General features: G+C 45.8%; 1 protein-coding gene across 12 annotated transcripts in view; it reads right to left on the reverse strand.

Moving 5' to 3' along the window:
- LOC137522035 (uncharacterized) overlaps window positions 1-26,415 on the reverse strand; it is a 206,247-nt gene that overhangs the window by 77,665 nt on the left and 102,167 nt on the right. For all 12 annotated transcript variants that reach the window (XR_011022253.1, XR_011022254.1, XM_068242078.1 and 9 more), the window contains one exon: window positions 7,906-8,102. Coding sequence is in view for 10 of the 12 variants with exons in the window: in XM_068242078.1 (XP_068098179.1) it covers window positions 7,906-8,102 (197 nt within the window). In the remaining 2 variants the exon portion in view is untranslated. The remainder of the gene's footprint in view (window positions 1-7,905; window positions 8,103-26,415) is intronic.

Genomic DNA, 26,415 nt, shown 5'->3' on the forward strand with positions numbered 1-26,415 from the left:
GGCTTTACTAGGGTCCAGGGGGTACTTGACCTTTTTATAGTCAATCCATTATTACTATGATGTGTTCAACTTTTGAGGTAAATAATGAATGATATAGAAACAACCCAACAACACTAGTTTACTTTAGGGGACCCAGCGGGAGTCCCCATACACTACCACCACACACACTTTCCAAACAAATTGCACTGTTCTGGAACCATTAAATTTCATAAAAATGACATCTTGTAGCCAACTGAATTTCCTAATAACATTTGTAAAAAAAATTGGAAAGAAAATGGATTCATACAGAGAATGAAGCCCCAGAATGCTGCAAGTCCCTCAGCGGTGTCCATCTTCCCTCCTCCCACTGAGCCATTCCTGGCTGCTGATTGGTTGATTTCTTAAAGAGAATCAAAAGCTTAAAAACGACTTGTCATAAAATAACATCAGTGATAAAAATATATAGATCTATGATAAAAATAAATACTAATTCTTTCTGCAAGGTAATGAATTCTATTCATTAGCCCTGAAGCCACGCCCCTGTCTCAATTTCGCCCCTGGCGATTTCTCCTGGCCAGCGCGCACAGCATTTTGGGATTGCTGATGTCACTGGCAATCCCAGCTATTGAGTCCGGCTTCATTGGCAAAGTCTCGCGAGATGACGCATGGTAAACACCTGCATCACCTCACGAGCGAGAGACACGGAGGAGCGGCAGAGACCAGGAACCCAAGCTTAAGCTGCTGCATAGCGGGGAGAGACAGGCTGAAACAGGGAGAGAGGCTACTGGCTGCACATCGGGGAGAGACAGAGGATTTAGAGACGGCTGCAGGAGGATGACGTCATCAGTCCTTCCTATCTGCACGGGATTTCCCAGGCACATTTACATGAAGGGGAGGGCAGAAGACTGGAGGGGAGGACAAATGCTGGAGGGGAGGCACAAAGCTGAGAGGTGTACTGTCCCTGGCTTCAGCGTGAGAAGCAAGATGGCGGTGCTGCAGCAGACACACATGTGAGTCTATTCTATCCACTATGTTATACGAGATGTAAACTTTATATGTTTATTTAACTGTATAAAGTGCCTAGACTGCATATCTGTATTGCCATTCAAACCTTTTTTTGGCTGCAGGTAGTCTTTAAGTTGAGAAAAAAAAAAGCCTTGTAACAGAACTTGAGCCAGCACTCCACTTAGTGGTGGAAAAAGATATAACAAGGATATAACATTGAATTATTAATTAATTTAAATTAAAAAAATGTATTGTAATTTAAATAACTTGCTTTACTGAATCATTGTCCCCTTGCCTGCTTGCTGGGCTGTGAGGAACAGTTAAAAGGAGAGTGACAAATTTTGGCACCCGCTATGTAAACTGTGGCTACTAATAATGCGCGCAAAGCTCCCGAGCTCCAGCTATTTAGCAGTAAGTTAGGTGGGGAGGTTAAGGGCTAGGGGAAAGGGGAAGTTAAAGTTTTTTTTTTTTTTTTTTTTTTAAACAAATATGTTCTCCTAAGAAGTATATCCCATTCGCGTTCCGTCGTTTTCACGTGAGAAATGTTCACCTCCCATTTATTAGCCTATAACTTTATCACTACTTATCACAATGCACTGATCTATATCTTGTTTTTTCAACCACCAATTAGGCTTTCTTTGGGGGGTACATTTTGCTAAGAGCCACTTTACTGTAAATGCATTTTAACAGGAAGAATAAGAAAAAAATGGAAAAATTCATTATTTCTCAGTTTTCAGCCATTATAGTTTTAAAATAATACATGCCTCTATAATTAAAACTCAGGTATTGTATTTGCCCATATGTCCCGGTTATTACACCGTTAAAATTATGTCCCTATCACAATGTATGGCGACAATATTTTATTTGGAAATAAAGGTGCATTTTTTCCATTTTGCATCTATCACTATTTACAAGTTTAAAATAAAAAAAATATAGATATATTTCATCTTTACATTGATATTTAAAAAGTTTAGACCCTTAGGTAAATATTTACATGTTTTTTTTTTATTGCAATGTTTGTTTTTTTTATAGTAAACATTTTATTTGGGTAGTTTTGGGAGGGTGGGAGGTAAACAATAGATTTATAATGTAAATGTGTGTTAATTTTTATTTTTTTTTCCTTTCAGGTGTAGTATTACTTTTTGGCCACAAGATGGCGGCCATGAGTTTGTTTACATGACGTCACTCTAAGCGGGGGAGAGGAATCAGTGATCGGGCACCATAGCCCGATACATTGATTCCGTGGCTACCGAATCCGCGGCCGGGAGTGTGCGTGCACGCGCGCGATCGGCCGCGGTAGCGCGCATGGTTCCTGGACGTAGAAACTACGTCCAGGAACCAAAATAGGTTATACACTCACCTAAAGGATTATATGAAACACCTGTTCAATTTCTCACTAATGCAATTATCTAATCAACCAATCACATGGCAGTTGCTTAAATGCATTTAGGGGTATGGTCCTGGTCAAGACAATCTCCTGAACTCCAAACTGAATGTCTGATTGGGAAAGAAAGGTGATTTAAGCAATTTTGAGCATGGCATGGTTGTTGGTGCCAGATGGGCCGGTCTGAGTACTTCACAATCTGCTCAGTTACTGAGACTTTCACGCACAACCATTTCTAGGGTATACAAAGAATGGTGTGAAAAGGGAAAAACATCCAGTATGCGGCAGTCCTGTGGGTGAAAATGCCTTGTTGATGCTGGAGGTCAGAGTAGAATCGGCCGACTGATTCAAGCTGATAGAAGAGCAACGTTGACTGAAATAACCACTCGTTACAACCAAAGTATGCAGCAAAGCATTTGTGAAGTCACAACACGCACAACCTTGAGGCGGATGGGCTACAACAGCAGAAGACCCCACCGGGTACCACTCATCTCCACTACAAATAGGAAAAAGAGGCTACAATTTGCACAAGCTCACCAAAATTGGACAGTTGAAGACTGGAAAAATGTTTCCTGGTCTGATGAGTCTCGATAGAGTCAGAATTTGGCGTAAACCAGTAGCGTTCCTACCTAAGGGCGCAGGGGGGCGTGGCGCACCGGGTGCCAGACAGCCAGGGGGGTGTCGCCACGACCCCCCTACACCTGACTAAGGAGGGGAAGAGCAGCGCTAGGTGGAGGGGTGACAGCAGGGATAGCGGCGGGGAGGGGGGAAATATCCCGCCCCCCCCTCACCTGGGTCCCCCTCCTTCTGCCTCTCTTCTCCCCCAAAAACGCTGCGTCGCCAACACGTGCCTCTTCTGCGCCTCCAATCATTGGAGGTGCAGTAGAGGCACGTGACGGTGACGCAGCGTTCCAGGCTGATACGCGGAAGTAACGTGCGTATTCTCCGCGCCAGCCTGCTTGCTGCCCACTGTCCCTGGCCCGCTGCCCGCATTTTTGGGGGGAGAAGAGAGGCAGAAGGAGGGGACCCAGGTGAGGGAGGGGGGATATTTCCCCCCTCCCCGCCGCTATCCCTGCTGTCACCCCTCCTTCTAGCTACACGGGGGGGGGAGCACTATACTACTTAAACTGGGGGCCACTATACTACCTAAACTGGGGGCCACTATTCTACCTAACCTGGGGGCCACTATACTAGCTATACTGAAGGCCACTATACTGGGGGCAGCTAAACGGGGGGCCACTATATTAGCTACACTGGGGGCATCTATGGGGGCCACTATATTACCTATACTGGGGGGGGCACCATACCAGCTACAATGGAGGAAACTATACTATCTAAACTGTGGGCCACTATACTAGCTATACTGGGGCAACTATGGGGGCCACTATACTAGCTATACTGGAGGGCAGCTGTACGGGGGCCACTATACTAGCTACACTGGGGGCAGCAACACTACCCACATTGGGGGCAGCAGCTATGCTGCCTATCCTGGGGGCAACTATACTAGCTATATTGGGGCAACTATACTACCTTCACTAGGGGCAACTAGCTACCTATACTGGGGGCAACTGCTAGCTACCTATACTGGGGGAAGTTGCGGCACCTGGGGGGGGTGCTTTGGGTGCTGAAGCACCCCTTAAAATTCTCCAAGCACCCCCCAGCCTGAACTGACTTTCGGCATCTAATAGATGCCGTATCAGTTCACCGCAGCGGCAGAGCAGGGCTATAGTAAAATGTCCGAAGCCCTGCTCTGGAGACTTTGGGAGTTGCTGGCTGCAGAGGATCGTGGGAGCTGCGCACCGGACGGAGGCCGGAACAGGAGCTCTGCTGCAGGTGAGTAAATGTTTTTTTTTTTTAAATTTATATTAGCAGTCAGGGGTAGCGTTTATGTTCTGGCCAGGTCTGCTACACGATTGAAGTGTTTTCTGGACAGGTCTGCCACACGATTGCATGTATTTTCTGGTCAAATCTGCTACATGATTGCATGTATTTTCTGGACAAATCTGCCGACATGATTGCATGTATTTTCTGGGCAAATCTGCCGACATGATTGCATGTATTTTCTGGGCAAATCTGCCGACATGATTGCATGTATTTTCTGGGCAAATCTGCCGACATGATTGAACGTATTCTCTGGGCAAATCTGCAGACATGATTGCATGTATTTTCTGGGCAAATCTGCAGACATGATTGAACGTATTCTCTGGGCAAATCTGTAGACATGATTGAACGTATTCTCTGGGCAAATCTGCCGACATGATTGAACGTATTCTCTGGGCAAATCTGCACACATTACGTGTATTTTCTTGAGAAAACCTGCACAATTATGTGAATTTTCTGGGGAAAGGGTCACCAAAACTTGGGTCCACTGTCTTTGCGTTGCACTTTTAAAGGGAACCCGAGGTGAGAATAATATTGAGGCTGCCATATTTATCTCCTTTTAAGCAATACCAGTTGCCTGGCTGCCGTGCTGGTCCTCTGCCTCTAATTCTTTCAACCACAGACCCTGAACAATTCAAAGCAAAAGATCAGAGGCTTGGCACTAGACGCGGCAGGTGGGCTGGAGCCACTGGTGCTGTGGGACACGTGCTGCTCAAGGTGAAGTAACAATTTTTCGGAGAAGAAGAAAGGGAGGCACCGTGCCTGTAACACACCTTTATTGGGTTCCAGTGGGCATCACATATAGCGGTATGCAGTGGGGGTTAGGTGAGGCCTGACTGTCAGGCCTCACCTAACCCCCACTGCATACTGCTATATGTGATGCCCACTGGAACCCAATAAAGGTGTGTTACAGGCACGGTGCCTCCCTTTCTTCTTCTCCGAAAAACAGACCCTGAACAAGCATGCTTGTTTCTGGTGTGATTCAGTTCACTACTGCAGCCAAATAGATCAGCAGGACAACTAGTATTGTTTAAAAGGAAATAAATATGGCAGCCTCCATATCACTCTCACCCGGGTTCACGTCAAATTACAGTTAGCTCCGCCCTCATCCGGTCATGGCCACGCCCATTTTTAGCGCCGCCCATTTTTGCCCCTTTACTTTTTTTGGGGGGGGGGGGGGTGTTTCTTATAATACCCAGCACCGGGTGTAAAATGCCCTAGGTACGCCACTGGCGTAAACAAAATGAGAACATGGATCCATCACTGTGCAGGCTGGGGGTGGTGGTGTAATGGTGTGGGGGATGTTTTCTTGGAACACATTAGGCCCCTTAGTGCCAGTTGGGCATTGTTTAAATGCCACGGGCTACCTGAGCATTGTTTCTGACCTTGTCCATCCCTTCATGACCACCCTGTTCCCATCCTCTGATGGCTACTTCCAGCAGGATAACGCACCATGTCACAAAGCTCGAATCATTTCAAATTGGTTTCTTGAACATGACAATGAGTTCACTGTACTAAAATGGCCCCCACAGTCACCAGATCTTAACCCAATAGAGCATCTTTAGGATGTGATGGAACGGGAGCTTCGTGCCCTGGATGTGCATCCCTCAAATCTCCATCAACTGCAAGATGCTATCCTATCCATATGGGCCAACATTTCTAAAGAATGTTCTCAGCACCTTGTTGAATCAATGCCACGTAGAATTAAGGCAGTTCTGAAGGCGAAAGGGGGTCAAACACCATATTTGTATGGTGTTCCTAATAATCCTTTAGGTGAGTGTATGTGTCAAGCGGTACTTGAGATGATGCAACCCACAGTGGCCAACACAGTCATTAATAAAAGGGTGAGTATATAAAAACTGGAGGTGCCCAATAAATATAAAACACTTAAAAAAGCTTAAAAAGAAGGTAGGTGTTGGCTTACCTTCAAAGATGACAACTGTTCGATACATTTTATTTGACAAAAATAGACAATGCGTTTTGTAGCCTGGAGGCTGGAGCTACTTATTCAGGTCAATAAATCCATTTCTCTGTTTTTCCTCCCCCTTATTTTTTTCCTTTACATAAAACATTCTAAAATAATGGGATGCTACAACACTGATCTAAAATACTAACCTTCCTCTTTAATCGTCTCATGGACATGAGGGGGAGAATTGTTGTTTATTATGCAAAATGTACTAATCTTTTATGCATAATCATTAACCACCCTGGCGTTCTATTAGAACGGCCAGGGCGGCGGCGCAGCACTTTTTTTTTTGATCATGTAGCTAGCCTAGCACTAGCTACATGATAGCCGCTGTGCAGCGGCATCCCCCCACCCCTTCCGATCGCCTCTGGCGATCAGGGCAAACAGGAAATCCCGTTCAGAACAGGATTTCCTGTTTGGCTTCCCCCGTCGCCATGGTGACGATCGGGATGACGTCATTGACGTCATCCACGTCATTGCATCAGAGGGAGTCCCGATCCACCCCTTAGCGCTTCCATGGCACTGATAGTCCAGGCTGCGCACAGGGTCTAGGGGGGGGCCTGTTACACGGCAGGTAGCGGCACATGGCCAGTGAGCGGCGGCATTCAGTATAAACACGCAGCTAGCTAAGTGCTAGCTGCGTGTTTGAAATAAAAAATTATGAAAATCGGCCCACCAGGGCCAGAGCAATCCAGCGCGGCGGTCATGGACGAGCTGAGCTTGTCCATACCGCTAAATTAAAATCATCAAATGTATTAATCAGTCTGCTCAATGCCCCATCAATGATGAAAGCTTAATGGGTTATTGGCTTAGCATGGGAAAGGACCACACGCGTCGCTCACTGGCCCTCATCCTGCAGCCTGGCAGCTGTAAGGGGTCTAAGATGTCTATTTTTTTTTTCAATTATTTCCAAGTGCTTTTTAAAATCATTTCTAAGTTTCCTACGTGTGATGCTGTACATACCTCCTAATGCAGGAGAAATATGCACAATTAATTGAGGCTAATACTATTCAATGGGGCCAGTCATAGTTCTTGATGTGCAGAGACCATGGTATCCTGCATATTGCAGCAGCACTGCAAGGTTGAAATAAGCCAAAAAGTCAAATTATTGCATTTTCTGGTAATGGGGTTTAGAAAATCTCAATATTAGAAAAAAACAACAACACTATATTGTCAAGGCGTTTACATAGCTTTTCATTTCTACAGCAATCTTATGTGGGTCACCCAGAGGATCCCTTGGTAGATTTAATATTTAAATTGAAGGTGTTACACTGATCTTCAGGTACCTAACCTTAGATGATAGATAGATAGATAGATAGATAGATAGATAGATAGATAGATAGACAGATAGATAGATAGATAGATAGATACCTGGTTGGTACACACGCTGAAGTGATCTCAGCAAGGGCAGATATGAAGCCATCTTTGCCAAAAATGTAGTGAGTGTACAGCCTCCACTATGCATCGCAGAGAGATCTGGATCATCTAAGCTGAGCGCATTGTTCCCCTCCTTACCCATCCATCTTGAAGTACCTCTGTTGTGCGCTGCACTGTTGTCCCTCTTCCCCTCTCCATGGCAAAAGCACACGGCCTCGAACTGGAGTCTAAGGGATGGATGTATGCGGGCAACAGGATTTGTGCATGTGTACGCAACTTTACAGTAAGCTCTTGTCTATGACAAATGTCTTACTTGATGATTAAGTACTCTCTCACAGCAAGATATTGTGCCGTTTCCGATATCAGGCTGTAGGGCATGACACTCCCAGCCCTCCTCTTGTGAGAATAGAGGTGGGGAACACACAGCTTCAGGGGTCCACCAGTCTGGGCTCTTCTGCTTGGTACCTTCATCTGGCCGTAAACTCTCCGTACATTTGGGAATTCTCTGTTCTGGTTGTCAGAAAGAAAAGTTACAAATGTCAATAAACATTTTTTTTTTAGCTTTGGAATAATTACTGATATGCAGAAGAATAACTTCTGAACATGCTTTGCTTTAACTCACAACTGTCCAGTTACAAAAATTAAATTGAAAAGTCACTGTAGTGACACAGTAGACTGTAGTGACATTGTATGTAGTAATATATAGACACAGAACATTTATATTGTGCTTTTCTCCTGGCAGACTCAAAGCCCCAGAGCTGCAGCTACTAGGGTGCGCTCAGTAGGAAGTTGCAGCGCTAATGACTCTTGCCCAAGGACTCCTTACGGAATAGGTGCTGGCTTACTGAACAGGAAGAGCTAAGGTTTGAATCCAGGGGCTCGATTGACTATAGTGTGATAACACAGTTATCACGTGTTAAAGCTTTTCATGTGCAAACATGCTCGTAAACCATTGTGCGCTCGTGTTACGCGTGAAAAGTTTAGTGAACGCGTGATAATTTTTATCGCGTGTACAGCGTTGCGTTTCATGCAATAAGCGCGCTTTTTGTTACGGCGCTTCACACATTAAGCAGATAGGGCCGGTGCACACCAAAAACCGCTAGCAGATCCGCAAAATGCTAGCAGATTTTGAAACGCTTTTTTTCATTTTTCTATGGCGTTTTGCTAGCGTTTTGCGGATTGCTGCTGCGGTTTTCAGTATAGTAGATTTCATATATTGTTACAGTAAAGCTGTTACTGAACAGCTTCTGTAACAAAAACGCCGGCAAAACCGCTCTGAACAGGCGTTTTTCAGAGCGGTTTGCGTTTTTCCTATACTTAACATTGAGGCAGAAACGCATCCGAAATCCAAAAAATGCCTCACCCAGGCATTTTTCGTTTCTGCAAAATGCCTCCCGCTCTGGTGTGCACCACCCCATTGAGATACATTGACCAAGCGGATCCGCAGCCGCAAGCGGCTGCAGAAACGCTGAAAAAGCCGCTCGGTGTGCACCAGCCCATAGAGTTTGGTACTGAAATCAGCAATGGTGCTACGCTGATCACGCTCAAAGTTTCAAGCGGATCACGTGATGTGCTGAGTGCAGTGATATCACGTGATACTCATGTTTATCACGTGATATCCCGCCTTTGCGCGCAAAGTCATTAGTTATCGCGTGTAAAGGTTTGCGAGCGTGAAATCGCGCACAAAAGTGCTTATCACAGCCGTGATAAGCGTTAACATGCTTTAGTGAATCGAGCCCCTGGTCTCCTGTGTCAGAGACAGAGCCCTTAACCATTACACCATCCAGCCACTATATAGTAAAATGCAGTAAATGATTCAGGATACCCACTTTTATGTGAATTTTACTGGTTTTAACATCAGAAACACTTCCTATATCTATATATTTCTGCATATAGCCACTCCCTCCCAGTGCAGCTTATCACAGGCTGTTTACTAGGCAAAATTCTCCCCAGAGCATTCTGGGAAACCAGGTATAGTTGCTTCTGAACTATCAGTAAACATACATTCCACACAGATGCACCTGTCAAGACGAAGATTTCGCCACTAGTTGTGATAAATCTTAGAATGTAAATCAGAGAAAGGAAACATTTTACAAGGGGCAAACAATAACTAAATCATTTATAAATTAATATTGTAAAAATGATGATAATAATAATTGTATACATTATTTTCACCACAGTTCCACTATGAATGTGCACGCACCTTACTGTAACATTTTTTTCCCACAAATTGATTTGTATGTGCTTGGCTTTAGAAATAAGTAATTATATGATAATAATTTTAAGTTGATGCAAAATGAATGTTGATATTTTGCAGATGTATGCATGTTGCAATTGGACCAATCAAGATCATCAGCTACTAGATTTGATTGATTCCATTCTAAACCACATAAGTTATCATAATGTTAACATAAAATGTGCAGCAACACAAAATGATTAGCATATCATTGACCATCTTTACTTGGCTAAATTTTAGGATCCCAGGTGGACTTTATACAAGACAACCAGGAGTTCTACTTGAGGCTGTTGTAAGCCCAGTCCCTTCCAGGCCAATGTGCACGCCTGAAGCTGGCAACTGAAGGTTTCACAATGGACTGCTAAGTGGGGTGGAGGTGTTCACTGGTGTTTGCTGGTGGGAAGAGGTTTTGCTTAAAGATGGGAAGTCAGGACTCAGTACCAATGAGGCCCATACAGTATGCATACAAAAAAGGGCTGGCATCTGTAACGATCGGTGGGCGCAGAGAGTATCTGATTACCGGTGATCTGCAGTATCACCGGAAATACAGATATATACCAGATTATAAGTGAACTGCAGTCTCACCGATAATCCGATATACAAACTAACCTCTGATCACCCGAGTAGAGTGTAGTGTTTGGTGTAACTGTAACACTAAAAGGACAAGGCCTCAATGCAGTAAGGAGTACTGCACAGATTCCTTCCGCAGACCTGAGCTCTCCAAGACGGGAGGAGTCAGTCTGACAGTAGGAAGGGATATCTGAAAGTGACCCTCAGGAGGAAGGATCGCTAACAGAGCGAGGAACCGCCTCTAACGGTAAGGTCGGTTCTCGAGGTCGGACAAGCCAGGTCGTACACACACGGACAGATAAAGTACAGGATCAGGAGGCAAAGGCAGAGTCAAAGTACAGGCAGGGTTCAGCAACGGGGTATCAGAAATATTGGGGTACAAAATCAGGAGGCAGAAGCAGAGTCAAGGAATGAGCCGGGGTTCGGCAACAGAGTATCAGAAATATCGAGGTGCAAGATCAGAGTTCAGGAGGATAGTCAAGGCAGGCAAAAGTCATAACAGATAATCACAATCAAACTAGTACTTTAGCTATCAACAGAATCTAGCTTAGTGTAGGATTACAGCTCCAGCTGGTCCCGGCACACTAACGGATCTGACTACGGATCTGGGTGCTCCCACATATGTGAACGCAACGCCAGACAAGGAGCAAGTGAACAACCAGCAGTATATATACTCTAGGACCTTTCCAGGACCTCCCTAATTGCTGGTCCAATGGGAGCAGTGGAATTTGTCAGCTGACCCAGCTGGTCAGCCGACACCCTTCTAACTGCTATTTAAACTCTGCCTCTGTGCTCGCGCGCGTGTAAGTCCAAATCTTGGTGGACTATCAGTCCCAGCCACACCAGTACTGTTTTGCAATGTATCTAATGCGGGGGTCGCCTCTGATGTGGATTCCGCCGTTACCAATGCGGATTCCGCCGCACTGCCCATGCGGCATGCAGCGTTTTTTCCGCGTTGTGACGCCATGCTGGACGCGGAAACAGCCGCCTCACCTCGAGAGACGGCGGCTTTTCCGCGTTTCCTCACAGTACCCCCCTCCCGAGGAGTGGACTCCGGACAACTCCCACCAGGCTTCTCGGGATGTACAGCATGAAATTCCTTCACTAACTCGTCCGCATGCATGCGGTTCCTAGGTACCCATTGCCTCTCCTCAATCCCGTACCCCTTCCAATGTACGAGGTACTGTACCGAGTTCTGTACAGTACGTGAATCTATGATCTTCTCCACTTCGTACTCGGGTTGGGCATCCACCAACACGGGAGGAGGAGGAGTAGGACCCACCTGGACTGCTGGTTTAAGAAGGGACACGTGGAAGGACCTCACCCCCCGCATGCTGGTGGGAAGGTCAATGGAATAAGTAACATTATTAATCTTCTTGGTCACGGAGAATGGGCCCACAAACCTGGGACCCAGTTTGGCAGATGGCTGCTTCAGGGTCAAGTGACGTGTGGACACCCAGACTAGATCCCCTGGCCGAAACTTCCATTCCACGGACCGTCTCTTATCTGCTTGACCCTTCTGACTCTGGAACGCCTTCTGTAAATTCCCCTTAACAATTCCCCAATTGTCCCTGAGTGATCTCTGCCAATCTTCCAGTGCTGGAAATGGAGACGAGACAACTGGAAAAGGGGAAAATTTGGGTGACCTCCCTGTTACAATCTGAAATGGGGAAAACCCCGACGAGGAATTCTTTAAATTATTTTGAGCGAATTCCGCGAAGGGCAAAAATTTCACCCAGTCACTCTGCGCCTCAGCAACGTAGCATCTCAGAAATTGCTCCAGGGATTGGTTAATGCGTTCTGTCTGCCCATTGGTCTGTGGGTGGTAGCCTGACGAGAAAGACAATTTCATGCCCATTTGGTGGCAAAATGCCCTCCAGAATCCAGACACAAACTGGACTCCCCTATCAGACACGATGTCTTCCGGAATGCCATGCAGCCGGAAGATGTGAATGATAAACAATTCAGCCAGTTCTTGAGCCGAGGGGAGTCCTTTCAGGGGCACAAAATGGGCCATTTTGCTAAACCGGTCGACTACCACCCAAATGACCGACATGCCTTCAGACCTGGGCAATTCCCCCACAAAATCCATGGACAAGTGGGTCCATGGCTCACTCGGGGTGGGCAAAGGCTGCAACCTTCCTACAGGTGCCAGCCGGGAGGGCTTACTCTGGGCGCACACCGCACACTCCCTAACATACTCCTTGCAATCTGTTGCCAAGGAAGGCCACCAAGCACACCTGGCAATCAGATCCTGCGTTCTGGCAGCTCCAGGATGACCAGCATTCTTATGGGCGTGAAAGAGTTGCAGAACCTGTAACCGGAATGGTAGTGGTATGAACAAGACCCCTTCGGGTTTCCCTTCAGGAACCTCCTGCTGAAAGGGACCCAAGATCTCTGTCCACTCTTCCCAAGACTCCGTGGCGGCTAACACCAGTTTCTGCGGAAGGATGGATTCAGGAGTGGAAGGCTGTGCTGTCTCAGGTTCGAAACACCTGGAGAGGGCATCTGCCTTAATGTTTTTGCTACCTGGAGTGTATGTGATTATAAACCTGAATCTCGTAAAAAACAAGGACCACCGGGCCTGACGGGGACTAAGCCTCTTAGCCCCCTCGATGTACTCCAAGTTCTTGTGGTCGGTGTAAACAGTGATCGTGTGCTCTGCCCCCTCCAACCAGTGGCGCCACTCCTCAAATGCCAATTTAATGGCCAGGAGCTCTCTGTTGCCTATATCGTAGTTTCTCTCCGCCGGAGAGAACCTACGGGAAAAGTACGCACAGGGGTGTAGTCTTCCCTGTAACCCTGATCGCTGAGACAGCACAGCCCCTACCCCGACCTCCGAGGCATCGACCTCAACAATGAACGGATAAGCGGTGTCGACATGTCTCAGGATTGGTGCGGAACAAAACAATTTTTTCAGACTAGAAAATGCATTCTGAGCCTCCGGAGACCAGTGGGTAGTATCTGCCCCCTTTTTTGTGAGACTGGTAAGGGGTGCAATGATCGTGGAGTACCCTTTTATAAACCTCCTATAATAATTTGCAAAACCCAGGAATCTCTGGAGGGCTTTCAGGCCCACAGGTTGCGGCCATTCTAGGACAGCTGTGACTTTAGCAGGGTCCATTGACAGACCTGAGGTAGAAATCACATACCCCAGAAACGTGACGGATGTCACCTCAAAAATACACTTTTCTAACTTGGCGTAGAGTCTATGCTGTCTTAATTTGTTTAGGACAAATTTCACATGGACCCTGTGTTCGGGGAGGTTATTGGAATAAATTAATATATCATCGAGGTATACCAGTACGAATTTACCCAATACCTCCCGGAATACCTCATTGATTAGTTCCTGGAAGACGGCGGGCGCATTGCACAACCCGAAGGGCATCACCAAGTATTCGTAATGCCCATCGGGTGTGTTAAAGGCCGTCTTCCATTCATCGCCCCTTCTAATGCGGATTAGGTTGTATGCCCCCCTCAGATCTAACTTAGAAAAGATCTTTGCAGTCGTGACCTGCGTGAATAAGTCGTCTATCAATGGTAACGGATAGCGATTCTTCACCGTGATTTTATTGAGACCTCGGTAGTCGATACAAGGTCGAAGACCCCCGTCTTTTTTCTTAACGAAAAAGAAACCGGCCCCAGCAGGTGACCGAGAGGGCCGAATAAACCCCTTGGCCAGGTTGTCACGAATGTACTCCTGCATGGCCAACTTCTCGGGACCGGACAAGTTATACAGGTGACCCCTAGGGGGCATACAACCAGCACGGAGATCAATGGGGCAATCGAACGGGCGATGAGGAGGTAATTGATCAGCAGACTTGGGACAAAAGACATCAGAAAAATCGGAATACACCTCGGGAACACCCTCCACGTACACCTTGGTCTGACCCAATGTCACCTTTCCTAGACACTGTTGGTGACTATGATCAGACCATCTGGTTACCTGACCCGTGGCCCAGTCGATTTGTGGAGAGTGGGCCTGTAACCAAGGCATGCCTAAGATAATAGTGGAGGTTGACATGTTCAAAACGAAAAACTGTAGCTGTTCCCCATGCAATACCCCTATCGTGACCCTCACCTGCGGAGTCTGAGACAGGGGACGATCCCGTTGCAGCGGGGAATCGTCTACTGCCGTGACCTGAATGGGGGGACTTACTGGAGTGAGAGGAATACCCAACTCCCGAGCAAATTCAAGGTTCATAAAATTGGCCGCTGAGCCAGAGTCAATAAAAGCTTCAGTGTCCACAGACTTATCATCCCACGTAATAGTACAGGGGAGAAGTAACTTCTTCTCTTTTTGGGGTGAGAATGAAGTGCCTAGGGTGTCACCCCCCACTACTCCTAGGCAGACCCGTTTCCCGACTTGTTAGAGCAGTTTCGCACCCTGTGCCCTGCTTCTGCACAATATAGGCACAGTTGTTCTGTTATTCTCCGCCTACGTTCCACCTGGGTCAATCTTGATCGACCAATTTGCATGGGTTCGGGTGGTGGTGAGGCTGGAGAGGGTGACACCGGTGGAGATGCCGTTACTGCGGGCGTACCAGAAGGTGCCACATACGAAGTCACCCTGACCCGGTGACTGCCCCTAGTCTGCCTCTGATGGCGTAGTCGACGATCGACTCTGATGGCCGATGATATGGCCTCATCGACTGTTGTGGGCTCGGGTAAGGTTAGCATCAAATCAGAGACCTCCTCCGACAACCCAGATAGAAAATAATCCATCAAAACAAAATTGTCGAATCTGGCGGTAACAGACCACCTACGAAATTCTGCTGCGTAATCCTCGACCGACCCTCTGCCTTGCCGCAAAAGTTTGAGCTTCCGCTCTGAAGTTGCCGCAAGGTCAGGGTCGTCGTATATTACGGCCATAGCCTTAAAAAATTCCTCGACTGAGGTCAGAGCTAAATTAGTGGGGGACAGGTTGTATACCCAGGACTGGGAATCACCAGTTAACAGTGTTTTAATGAAAATGACCCGTTGGGTCTCAGTCCCCGAGGATCAGGGTCTTAACTCGAAGTATGACAACACTCTACTCTTGAAATTCCGGAAGTCAGACTTGTGGCCGGAAAATTTATCAGGTACAGGCATACGTATGTCATCACTAGGAGGGGATCGCACTGAATCAACTGACGTCTGGAGGGTTTGCACAGAGCCTGAAAGGGCATCAATCAAAGCTTTGTGCTGGCCCAGTGCTTGATGGAGGTTATCCACCGAAGTGGCAAGCATACCCAGACGACCAGTGTTTGCGTCCATTTTGTTTTTTGGTCTGGCGTTCTGTAACGATCGGTGGGCGCAGAGAGTATCTGATTACCGGTGATCTGCAGTATCACCGGAAATACAGATATATACCAGATTATAAGTGAACTGCAGTCTCACCGATAATCCGATATACAAACTAACCTCTGATCACCCGAGTAGAGTGTAGTGTTTGGTGTAACTGTAACACTAAGAGGACAAGGCCTCAATGCAGTAAGGAGTACTGCACAGATTCCTTCCGCAGACCTGAGCTCTCCAAGACGGGAGGAGTCAGTCTGACAGTAGGAAGGGATATCTGAAAGTGACCCTCAGGAGGAAGGATCGCTAACAGAGCGAGGAACCGCCTCTAACGGTAAGGTCGGTTCTCGAGGTCGGACAAGCCAGGTCGTACACACACGGACAGATAAAGTACAGGATCAGGAGGCAAAGGCAGAGTCAGAGTACAGGCAGGGTTCAGCAACGGGGTATCAGAAATATCGGGGTACAAAATCAGGAGGCAGAAGCAGAGTCAAGGAATGAGCCGGGGTTCGGCAACAGAGTATCAGAAATATCGAGGTGCAAGATCAGAGTTCAGGAGGATAGTCAAGGCAGGCAAAAGTCATAACAGATAATCACAATCAAACTAGTACTTTAGCTATCAACAGAATCTAGCTTAGTGTAGGATTACAGCTCCAGCTGGTCCAGGCACACTAACGGATCTGACTACGGATCTGGGTGCTCCCACATATGTGAACGCAACGCCAGACAAGGAGCAAGTGAACAACCAGCAGTATATATACTCTAGGACCTTTCCAGGACCTCCCTAATTGCTGGTCCAATGGGAGCAGTGGAATTTGTCAGCTGACCCAGCTGGTCAGCCGACACCCTTCTAACTGCTATTTAAACTCTGCCTCTGTGCTCGCGCGCGTGTAAGTCCAAATCTTGGTGGACTATCAGTCCCAGCCACACCAGTACTGTTTTGCAATGTATCTAATGCGGGGGTCGCCTCTGATGTGGATTCCGCCGTTACCAATGCGGATTCCGCCCCACTGCCCATGCGGCATGCAGCGTTTTTTCCGCGTTGTGACGCCATGCTGGACGCGGAAACAGCCGCCTCACCTCGAGAGACGGCGGCTTTTCCGCGTTTCCTCACAGCATCACAGAATAAAAATAAGCTCTTTATTGAAATGCCATTAAAATAACATCATAGTCAGAAAAATAGGCTTTAGCGGTGACAGACCGCTGTTTCGATAGCAGTGGCTGAGTGGCTTAAGAAAGAGCTATCGAAACAGTGGGCTGTCGCCGCCAAAGCCTATTTTTTTTACTATTATGTCATTTTAATGGCATTTCAATAAAGAGATTATTTTTATTCTGTGGTGCCAGCCCTTTTTGTATGCATCTTCTTTATGTGTATAACTATTGGCATCATTACCTTCATAAGCATTTTTTTTAAACAAATGGTTGCACTTTCTTTTGCTAAATGTTTATTGAAGTTTAACAATATCAACAGTATTACAAGGACTTTCATAAGGAGAGCAAATAAAAAGAACTACATTTACAATGTAAACAGATCATCTTGAAGCCTGAAAATTCCAAATATTTGACATTAAACCTATTACTAATCTCCATGCTCCCTTCCAGTGACTGTCTAAGTATTACCTTGTACTCATACTGTGCTGCGTGATCTGGTTTACATGTATTCCTGTATTGTCTTATTGCTGTATGTCACCCCTAAATATTGTCTCTAATGTCCAACACTGTGTAATAGGTTGGCTCTTTATAAATACAATAAATAAATAAATTACAATTATGGACTGAGGCCAAGATGATCTGTATCGTACAAATGCCATGAAACAAATCCTTAGCTATTAGCATCCAGTTTTTCAAAAACGCAACTGGATTATGCTAAGTGATTTAAAAACCAGCAAACGCTTATCAGACTTCTTTAAAATATATTGCAAGGATGCAGAAGATCTACATCAGTGAAACTTTTAGACCACCAAACTGATTATTATCTAACTATCCCAGAAACGTCACAGAACAGAGCGCGCGACTGCCTATCGCATACTGGCCTGTCCGCACGTGCCTGACTGCGGCCCGAAGCCCGACGATGTGCCACGCATGTGCCGCAGTCTCCTGACATGGACACAGCGATCTCAGCGACAGGGGGATTATTATTATATGGGATGGAGTTCTTGGAATTAAGTCAACAAGTTTAGCAAACCTCAACTTCATCTATGTCCATTTTGAGGGGCTGTGGTAAAGCAAAGACAGCTTTTTGGTGTGGTTGTAAAGATTGGCAAGCAACCATTGTAAAGCTATTTTCTATGTAATGGAAATCAATAGAAGACATCAACTCCATGTATGGAAATGCAGACCCAACCCTAGATGGAACCTCCCTTGTGCTGCAGTATTGGATGCAGACAGTGACTCAGGTGTTGTTCTCCAATCTTTTAAAGCTCCCCACTCCACAACTGCTTTTTGCTAGAAAAATCTGGACTGAAAATAAACGTATGAGATAGTTAATTGTATGTTGTAACGATTGTGGAATTATTTCTGTGGTCAGCTCACAGGATGCGCGCTGACACTGCGGAAATCCTCCACAAGCGTATAATCTGAGATGACCCAGCAATGGTGCAATGCACCAGTAGAGGGGAATTCCTGCCGGCAGATGGAGCTGTGGAGAACAGAGGAACAGATCCTCTGCACAGCCACAGATGCCAGATAGGAATTGTACGAGGGGAAGCAATGCAGGGCAAGATAGCCCTTAAAGAGAGAGAGCCCAGAGACAGAATGTATGTGTGTCCACCAATCTAGTCGCCACCCCGTGACGGCGAACACACAACAGTGAAGACCAAGTGGGAAAGCAATCGCAAGAGATGGCGATTGCCAACAGTGACACAAGACAGAATAAGCACAGAGATGGGATGTATGTATGTTCACCGATCTGGTCACCACCCAGCGACGGCGAACACACAACAGTGGAAACAAAGTGAGAACGCAATCGCAAGAAATGGCGATTGCTAACAGCAACACAAGACAGAATAAGCACAGAGATGGGGTGTATGTATGTCCACCAATCTGGTCGCCACCCAGCGACAGCGAACACACAACAGTGGAAACCAAGTGAGAACGCAATCGCAAGAGATGACAATTGCTAATGAGCATGAGCACAGGGACAGAATGTATGTGTGTCCACCAATCTAGTCGCCACCCAGCAACGGTGAACACACAACAGCAGAAACGAAGTGGGAACGCAATCGCAAGAGTGGCGAATGCCAATAGTGACACAAGACCGAGCAGGACAGAGCACGAGAGTAGCAAGAAAGGCACAGCAAGCAACAACAATAGAACAACAAGGAAAATAACAAACGCTAGCTAAACGCGAACACCGCACTCATTCGCAACAGCAAACGCGTTTAAGCACGATCACCGCACGATAGGCGCCCAGTGATAAGCGTGCCACTCTAACTAACCAAAGTACACAAACACGAAAATAGAAAACGCGAACGCTTGCTAAACGGTTACCTCACCGAGCCTACAGCAAGCGTTCGTACCAGACAAGACAGACAGACAGATGGGGCTACCGGTAGCAACCGCTGTTTTGGCCAGCACTACCAAGGCAGAATATAGAAGGAACCACCGCTGCTACCGCTAGAGCGGATGCGATCCAGACAGACAAACACATGGAGCAGCCAGCAGCAACCGCAGCTCTGGCCTACACTCCCAGATAGACAGAATGATTTCCTGTCGACCACCGCTGGCGACAAGACAATCGAGGCAGAGAAACAGAACAAGGCAATACAAATAATACAACCTGACTGCACTAGAAGGAATGCCTAGTGCAGTCCCAAGGAATACTCTAAGACAATCTTTAGCAACCGTATGCAAAGGCTGACACTCCAGGTGTTAGCAGGAACAAACCATCATGACCAGCAAAGGATCCTGGGAGAACATGGTATTTATACTGCAAGCCTTCAAAGGAGGCAGCTAGGCAATTTGCATGACAAGTGTATGCAAATTCCTCAGTATCAGAGCAAGTCTGAAACTTGCAAAGTAAAGACAGGTCTCTTTTCCAGAGACCTGCAGCCCTCAGACTTAAGGAATGGTCAAACAGCTGTCTGTCTGTGCAGACAGCTAAGCGGATCATGACATATGTGTAGTAAAAATGGTAAGTTACTTTCAGTTTAAGGGCTGAATTTTCTATGACTGAAGTCTAAACATCAGTTATGACAGTCTGATGTAAAATCCACTTAATTCAATTGCAAAACCATAAAAAAAATTAACTTTTCAGCCCTGGTTTGTTATCAAAAGTGTTTCCTTAGCCAAATAGAAGTGTTTTGGCCTCTAACTACTTTTCGGGAGATCCCAGACTGCATTCAAATGCTCTTCAACTGTTTCGTTTGCATAGATAAAAAACACAGTTTTTTTTAAAACCTTGCAAAAAGAAATAAATAAACAAAAAGGCACTAGACAAGTCCGTAGTAGAACTAGTACCGAATGAACCCATGTTCATCTGATCACGTCATGTGTCAGTTCTGGTTTGCTTTGACTTCTTAGCTTTCAATGCTTGCAATCATTTTCCTGCATCCCAGTTTTCATTTACAAATCACTCATTTGACTTTGTCTTCACCTTGGAGGAGAAGCGTTTTGACTGCTACTCTTCCGTAAAGAACACTTGTGATAAATATTCCGCAGACTCCAGATGGATGTATCAGAGTCCTTGCGGTTTCTCCAAGTTCTGAGCTTCGTCTTCCAATTTTAAAGGGAATTAAGCTTGATGCACTTCTTGTCAAGCTTAGGATTGGGGCTGTATATATACACAACAGCAGCTGGCGATTACTGATGACACCCTCATTGCTGAGAGGTACAGGCAGATTCTTATCCATCATGCATTATAACCAGAGAGGCATGTGGTCTGCTCCAGCTCTATTCTGCAACACAACAATGACCCCAGACTCAGGAGAACCTTCAGAAACTGCATTCATGGTTACCTAGAGAACTGCTGCCATGTTTAATTTGAACAGCAGGCATACCTGATATAATTTGTTACTGCACTTTTTAGGAACTTTCTTGGCTAATAAAAACTATTCATTGTTTTATTGCCAAAATCCTTTCTACTTTAGAGCATCATATGGGCATACAATTGGCGCACAGTCCTGTTCATGACAACTGAAGCGAGATATGGAGGCTGCCATAGTTATTTCCTTTTAAACCATATCAGTTGCCTGGCAGCCCTGCTGGTCCTCTGTCTCTAATACTGTCAGCCATAGACCCTGAACAAGCATGCAGCAGATCAGGTGTTTTTGACATTATTATCAGATCTGAGAAGATTGGCATGCATGCTTGTTTCTGGTGTGATTTAGACACTACTGCAGCCAAATAGATCCACAGGGCCGCCAGGCAACTGGTATTGTTTAAAAGGAAATAAATATGGCAGCCTCCCTATTCTTCTCACTTCAGTGTACCAGAGATCAATGTTATAGGCATATTTATACTTACCTGGGGCTTCCTCCAGCCCAATGAGGTCGCCGTCCTCCTCGGCCGCTCTGTTCTGCCGCTATCTGGCCTGGTAATCCAACCAGTCGTCCCCTTCAGCGCCTGTGCCGCACCATTGCCCCCATTGCACTCCCGGGAGCTTTCTGCGCCTGCACAGTACTACTGGGGGACGCGCGACCCGGCCACGCATGCGCTGCAGGGCGTTGCTGGCCCGGTTACCGGGCCAGATTGCAGCAGAACGGAGTGGCTGAGGACTACAGAAAGGGACTCCACGGACCTCATGGGGCTGGTGGAAGCATAGCACAGAAATAAATATGCTGTGATGATTTTCTTCTTTCTCTGCCTGAAAGAGTTAATATTCTACTATACAACTGACGGTTTTTGGTTTTTTTCCGTGAGGACCCAGTCAGACTACTGATAAGAAAATACAGCCATAAAATACGTTGCTTCAGGAAGCCCAGTTCTCTGCCAGGAGAGGATAGATACAAGAGGATAGATACAAAAGGTCAATAGTTCAAATATTTGAGCACTCTGAGACACAGATGCAGACTGTTACATTCAGTTTAGACAAAACAATAAATCTGCTTTTTTTTTAAGTTTTTAAACATAACATAACACTGTAGTATATCTAAAAGTCATTATTAGGAGTAGGAGGAAAGGTACAACTGTTCATCTATTCACTTTGTTTTTGCGTAACTATCACTTTAAGTCCGTCAGTAATGGGTATTAAAGATAAATATAACCCAGCTTTTCTTCTTTGCTCTAAAAAATTATTTACAGCATATTATATACAGCCAGCATTTTTTTTTTACTAGACCAGCATTCAAAGGGTTACACATAGAGCTTGAAAGTTCAGTGTAGTGAAATGTGGATGCATCCGAAGTTGTAGATTATGTTATCTTGTGTTTACTTAAGTGTATCAAGTGAGGAATGTGACTCAATCTCTGACTGTGGAAAAGCAGCTGGACACAGAGAGACACTCAAAGCATTTCTGAATTTAATACATAATGAATAAAACCAGTTATTAATAAAATGCAAAGTCAACTCACAAAGCAAAAAAGTGTACTTTTGGGAACGTATAATTTCTAAATGAATAATAATACTTATGCACAAATGCAAATATGATAACCGTATGGCATATAAAAAGTAGGAAAACATGTTTTTGTTGAATATTATGTCAGGGTTTTAAACCGCTTTAAATGAACACATGTAGTCATTAGAATTCAAAGTGAAATTCCTGTCAAATAAACAGCAATGCAGCTCTAAATGCTAAAGCTCTGCACACACGCTCCACCATTGTCGGTAAAAAGCGACCGTTCCCCGGGCCATCATGCAATGAATAACGTCATATGGCAATTAGTGCATTAAAATCGGCATTTACCTTATATAATGAATTCTATTATATTTACTTTTATTATTTCGCTGTCCTTCTTTACATCATCAGGTTTGCCATTGAGGGTGATTAATAAGGATGTTAAAGGCAATAGTTTATTCAAAAACAAACATACTAAGAACTGCAAGCACTCTTTAATGAGGACTGTATTTGGAAAGCCGGCAGTTCCTGCTTGCAGCCTCTGTGTGTCACTGCTGTGGTAAGAACGGCCTGTTCTGCCTGCACTGACCCAGAAGTACGCTCCTTAATGCTGCAATATTCTGCTAGCACCATTGAGTAATCAACGTGTATAACTTCTCAATAAGTCTACCATTCTGCGAGAGGTTGTGTGAAGTTCAGCGGCTCTATTCTAGCAAGCAGTTTGTGTTAAGCAGCACCGTGCTAGTCAGAGGAAGAGCCATTAATAATTGCTGCCAATGGGAGCATTGATGAAATATTCCCAGCAACAGAACAGCAAGCCTGAACAGCTGAGAAATGGTCTTGTGTGGAGGGGAGAGAGTGTGAATGTGTGAGAGCATGTGTGTGAGTGGGTGTGAGATACCGGTCAGGTGGCATCCCTTGTGGCTACATGTGTGTGCGCTAAACTCATTGTTTGTGATCTTCTTAACCCTTTCTTAACATCAAGCAGTAAATGAAGACAATAAAATGATTGACCCCTTTCATACATGCGCTTTTCTTCAGGGATGTGCAGTGGTTTGCACTCTCCGGACTGTTTGTGTATTTGTTTTTCATGCCTTTCCCCTCAGTTATCCAACCCTTAATTGACCCTTCCTTGAAGGTATATTTAAGTAAGAAAAAAAAAAGATTTTAACTTATCTGGGGCTTCTTGCAGCCCCTGGAGTCATCCTGTGCCAACAATGTCCTGATTCCCTCCGGCCAGCAGCAGCGACCCCCGCAAAGCTGGCCCATTGCTGCTAATCGCAGCCTAGTGTGCATGCATTCAATATTCCTTAAGGTGCATACACACCTCTTGTCTTATGTTGCCTGTTGGGGATTGGGGACCTGACCCCCTTGGGCAACATCATTGGCCGGCCTATACAGACACATGCCAGCTACGTAGCTGATGATGCGTTATGTTGCTATGCCGGGAGGCGGAGGGAAAATGAAGCGGTGTTTGCATGACATAATACTGGTGGGCGGGAGAGTGGCGCAGTCAATGCGATCAGCCATTGTGGGGGTGGATCGCTTGTGGGTTTGGGGTCAACACCATCTACACCTAGCCATGCCTTCCTAGGAGCTGACAGATTGACCATCTACACCTAACCATGCCTTTCTAGGAGCTGACAGCCTGCCCATCTACGCCTAACCATGCCTTCTTAGGAGCTGACAGCCTGTCCATCTACGCCTAACCACAGCTTCCTAGCAGCTGGCAGCCTGTCCACCTACGCCTAGCCACGGCTTCCTAGTAGCTGACAGCCTGTCCACCTATGCCTAGCCATGGCTTCCTAGTAGCTGACAGCCTGTCCATCTACGCCTAACCAAGACTTCCTAGTAGTTGACAGCCTGTCCACCTACACCTAACCATTGCTTCCTAGTAACTGACAGCCTGTCCACCTACGCCTAACCACAGTTTCTTAGTAGCTGACAGCCTGTCCATCTATGCCTTTCCACGGCTTCCTAATAGCTGACAGCCTGTCCATCTACGCCTAACCACATCTTCCTAGTAGCTGACAGCCTGTCCACCTATGTCTAGTCATGGCTTCCTAGTAGCTGACAGCCTGTTCTCCTACGCCTAACCACAGTTTCCTAGTAGCTGACAGCCTGTCCATCTACGCCTTTCCATGGCTTCCTAGTAGCTGACAGCCTGTCCATCTACGCCTAACCACGGCTTGCTAATAGCTGGTGTAGCATCTACACCAAAACATAATTAACACCTTTCCAAACTTCTTGTCTTCAGCACTCACAGCCAATTATTTCTCTCGTTCTGACAGCTGCCCATTGGCTGTCAATCACTAGATGGGTGAAACTGTGGCAGAGAATTCAACCGACCCCATCTAACATGATGTTTACCACATCACGGCTGTGCCACATGACCTGATCAACTAGGTGGGGGAGGGAGCTTGTGGAGGATGCAGAAAGACAGCAATGAGAAGCTGGCAACCTGTGGTCTGCTGCAGCTGTACATCATTTTAAATCAGTGGAGGCTCCAGGATTTTTTTGGGGGGTGCTATGCAGGTGCTGGAACAACTTCTTGGGGTAACTGTCAGGTCTAGCTGCTCCCAGCCCCTCCTCCTGAGTTTCCTGTTTGCAAAATAAGTAGTAGCAGATTTGCATATGATTTGCATCTGAATTGAATGCAAAGTGTGCAGAAAATCTATTTAGGTGCTTCACACTGAGCTGGTGGTCATTTCATATGCAGCCTTAGTGCATGCAAACCATATTGGAAGCTAAAGTTCCTCCTAGTTTAATAAATGTTAGCACTTGTCTAGGATGCAGGGCATGCATTTTTCAGTCTGACAGAGGCGGTGTATGCCTGTGCGATTAACCATTCAATTGCAACATGTGTTTAGGGACGCGCAGCCTTTCCCCCCACCTTTTTTTAACTTTGTAACTATGTAACTGTCAGGTTAGCTGCTCCCAGCCCCTCCTCCTGAGTTTCCTGTTTGCATAATAAGTAGTAGCAGATTTGCATATGCTTTGCATCTGAATTGAATGCAAAGTGTGCAGAAAATCTATTTAGGTGCTTCACACTGAGCTGGTGGTCATTTCATATGCAGCCTTAGTGGTATGCGCTGGCGTTCTCCTCGCAACTTCTTGGGGTAGCTGTAGCTATAACCTGCGATGCTGCAGAAAAAATGGGCGTGGCCATGACGGATGAGGGCGGAGCTAACTGTAATTTAAAGTGAACGTGTTGTGAGAGTGATATGGAGGCTGCCATATTTATTTCCTTTTAAACAATACTAGTTGCCTGGCAGCCCTGCTGATCTATTTAGCTGCCGTATTGAACTGAATTACAACAGAAACAAGCATGCAGCTAATCTTGTCAGTTCTGACAATATTGTCAGAAACCCCTGACCTGCTGCATGCTTGTTCAGGGTCTATGGTTGAAAGAATTAGAGGCAGAGGACCAGCACGGCAGCCAGGCAACTGGTATTGCTTAAAAGGAGATAAATATGGCAGCTTCAATATTATTCTCACCTCAGGTTCCCTTTAAAAGTGCAAGGCAAAGACAGTGGGCCCACGTTTTGGTGACCCTTTCCCCAGAAAATTCACATAATTGTGCAGGTTTTCTCAAGAAAATACACGTAATGTGACCAGATTTCCCCAGAAAATACGTTCAATCATGTGACATATTTGACCAGAAAATACGTTCAATAATGTCGGTAGATTTGACCAGAAAATATGTTCAATCATGTCAGCAGATTTGACCAGAAAATACATTCAATCATGTGGCAGATTTGACCAGAAAACACGTTCAATCATGTCGGCAGATTTGACCAAAAAACACGTTCAATCATGTGGCAGATTTGACCAGAAAATACATGCAATCATGTGACAGATTTGACCAGAAAACACGTTCAATCATGTCGGCAGATTTGACCAAAAAACACGTTCAATCATGTGGCAGATTTGACCAGAAAATATGTTCAATCATGTCGGCAGATTTGACCAGAAAATACATGCAGTCATGTGGCAGATTTAACCAGAAAACACATGCAATCATGTGGCAGACTTGACCAGAAAATACGTTCAATCATGTGGCACATTTGACCAGAAAACACTTCAATCATGTGGCAGATTTGACCATAAAACACTTCAATCATGTGGCAGATTTGACCAGAAAGCACAATCATGTGGCAGACTTGACCAGAAAACACAATCATGTGGCAGACTTGACCAGAAAACACTTCAATCATGTGGCAGACTTGACCAGAAAACACATCAAT

The sequence above is a fragment of the Hyperolius riggenbachi genome, chromosome 1, assembly GCF_040937935.1.
Source record: "Hyperolius riggenbachi isolate aHypRig1 chromosome 1, aHypRig1.pri, whole genome shotgun sequence".
NCBI lineage: Eukaryota > Metazoa > Chordata > Amphibia > Anura > Hyperoliidae > Hyperolius > Hyperolius riggenbachi.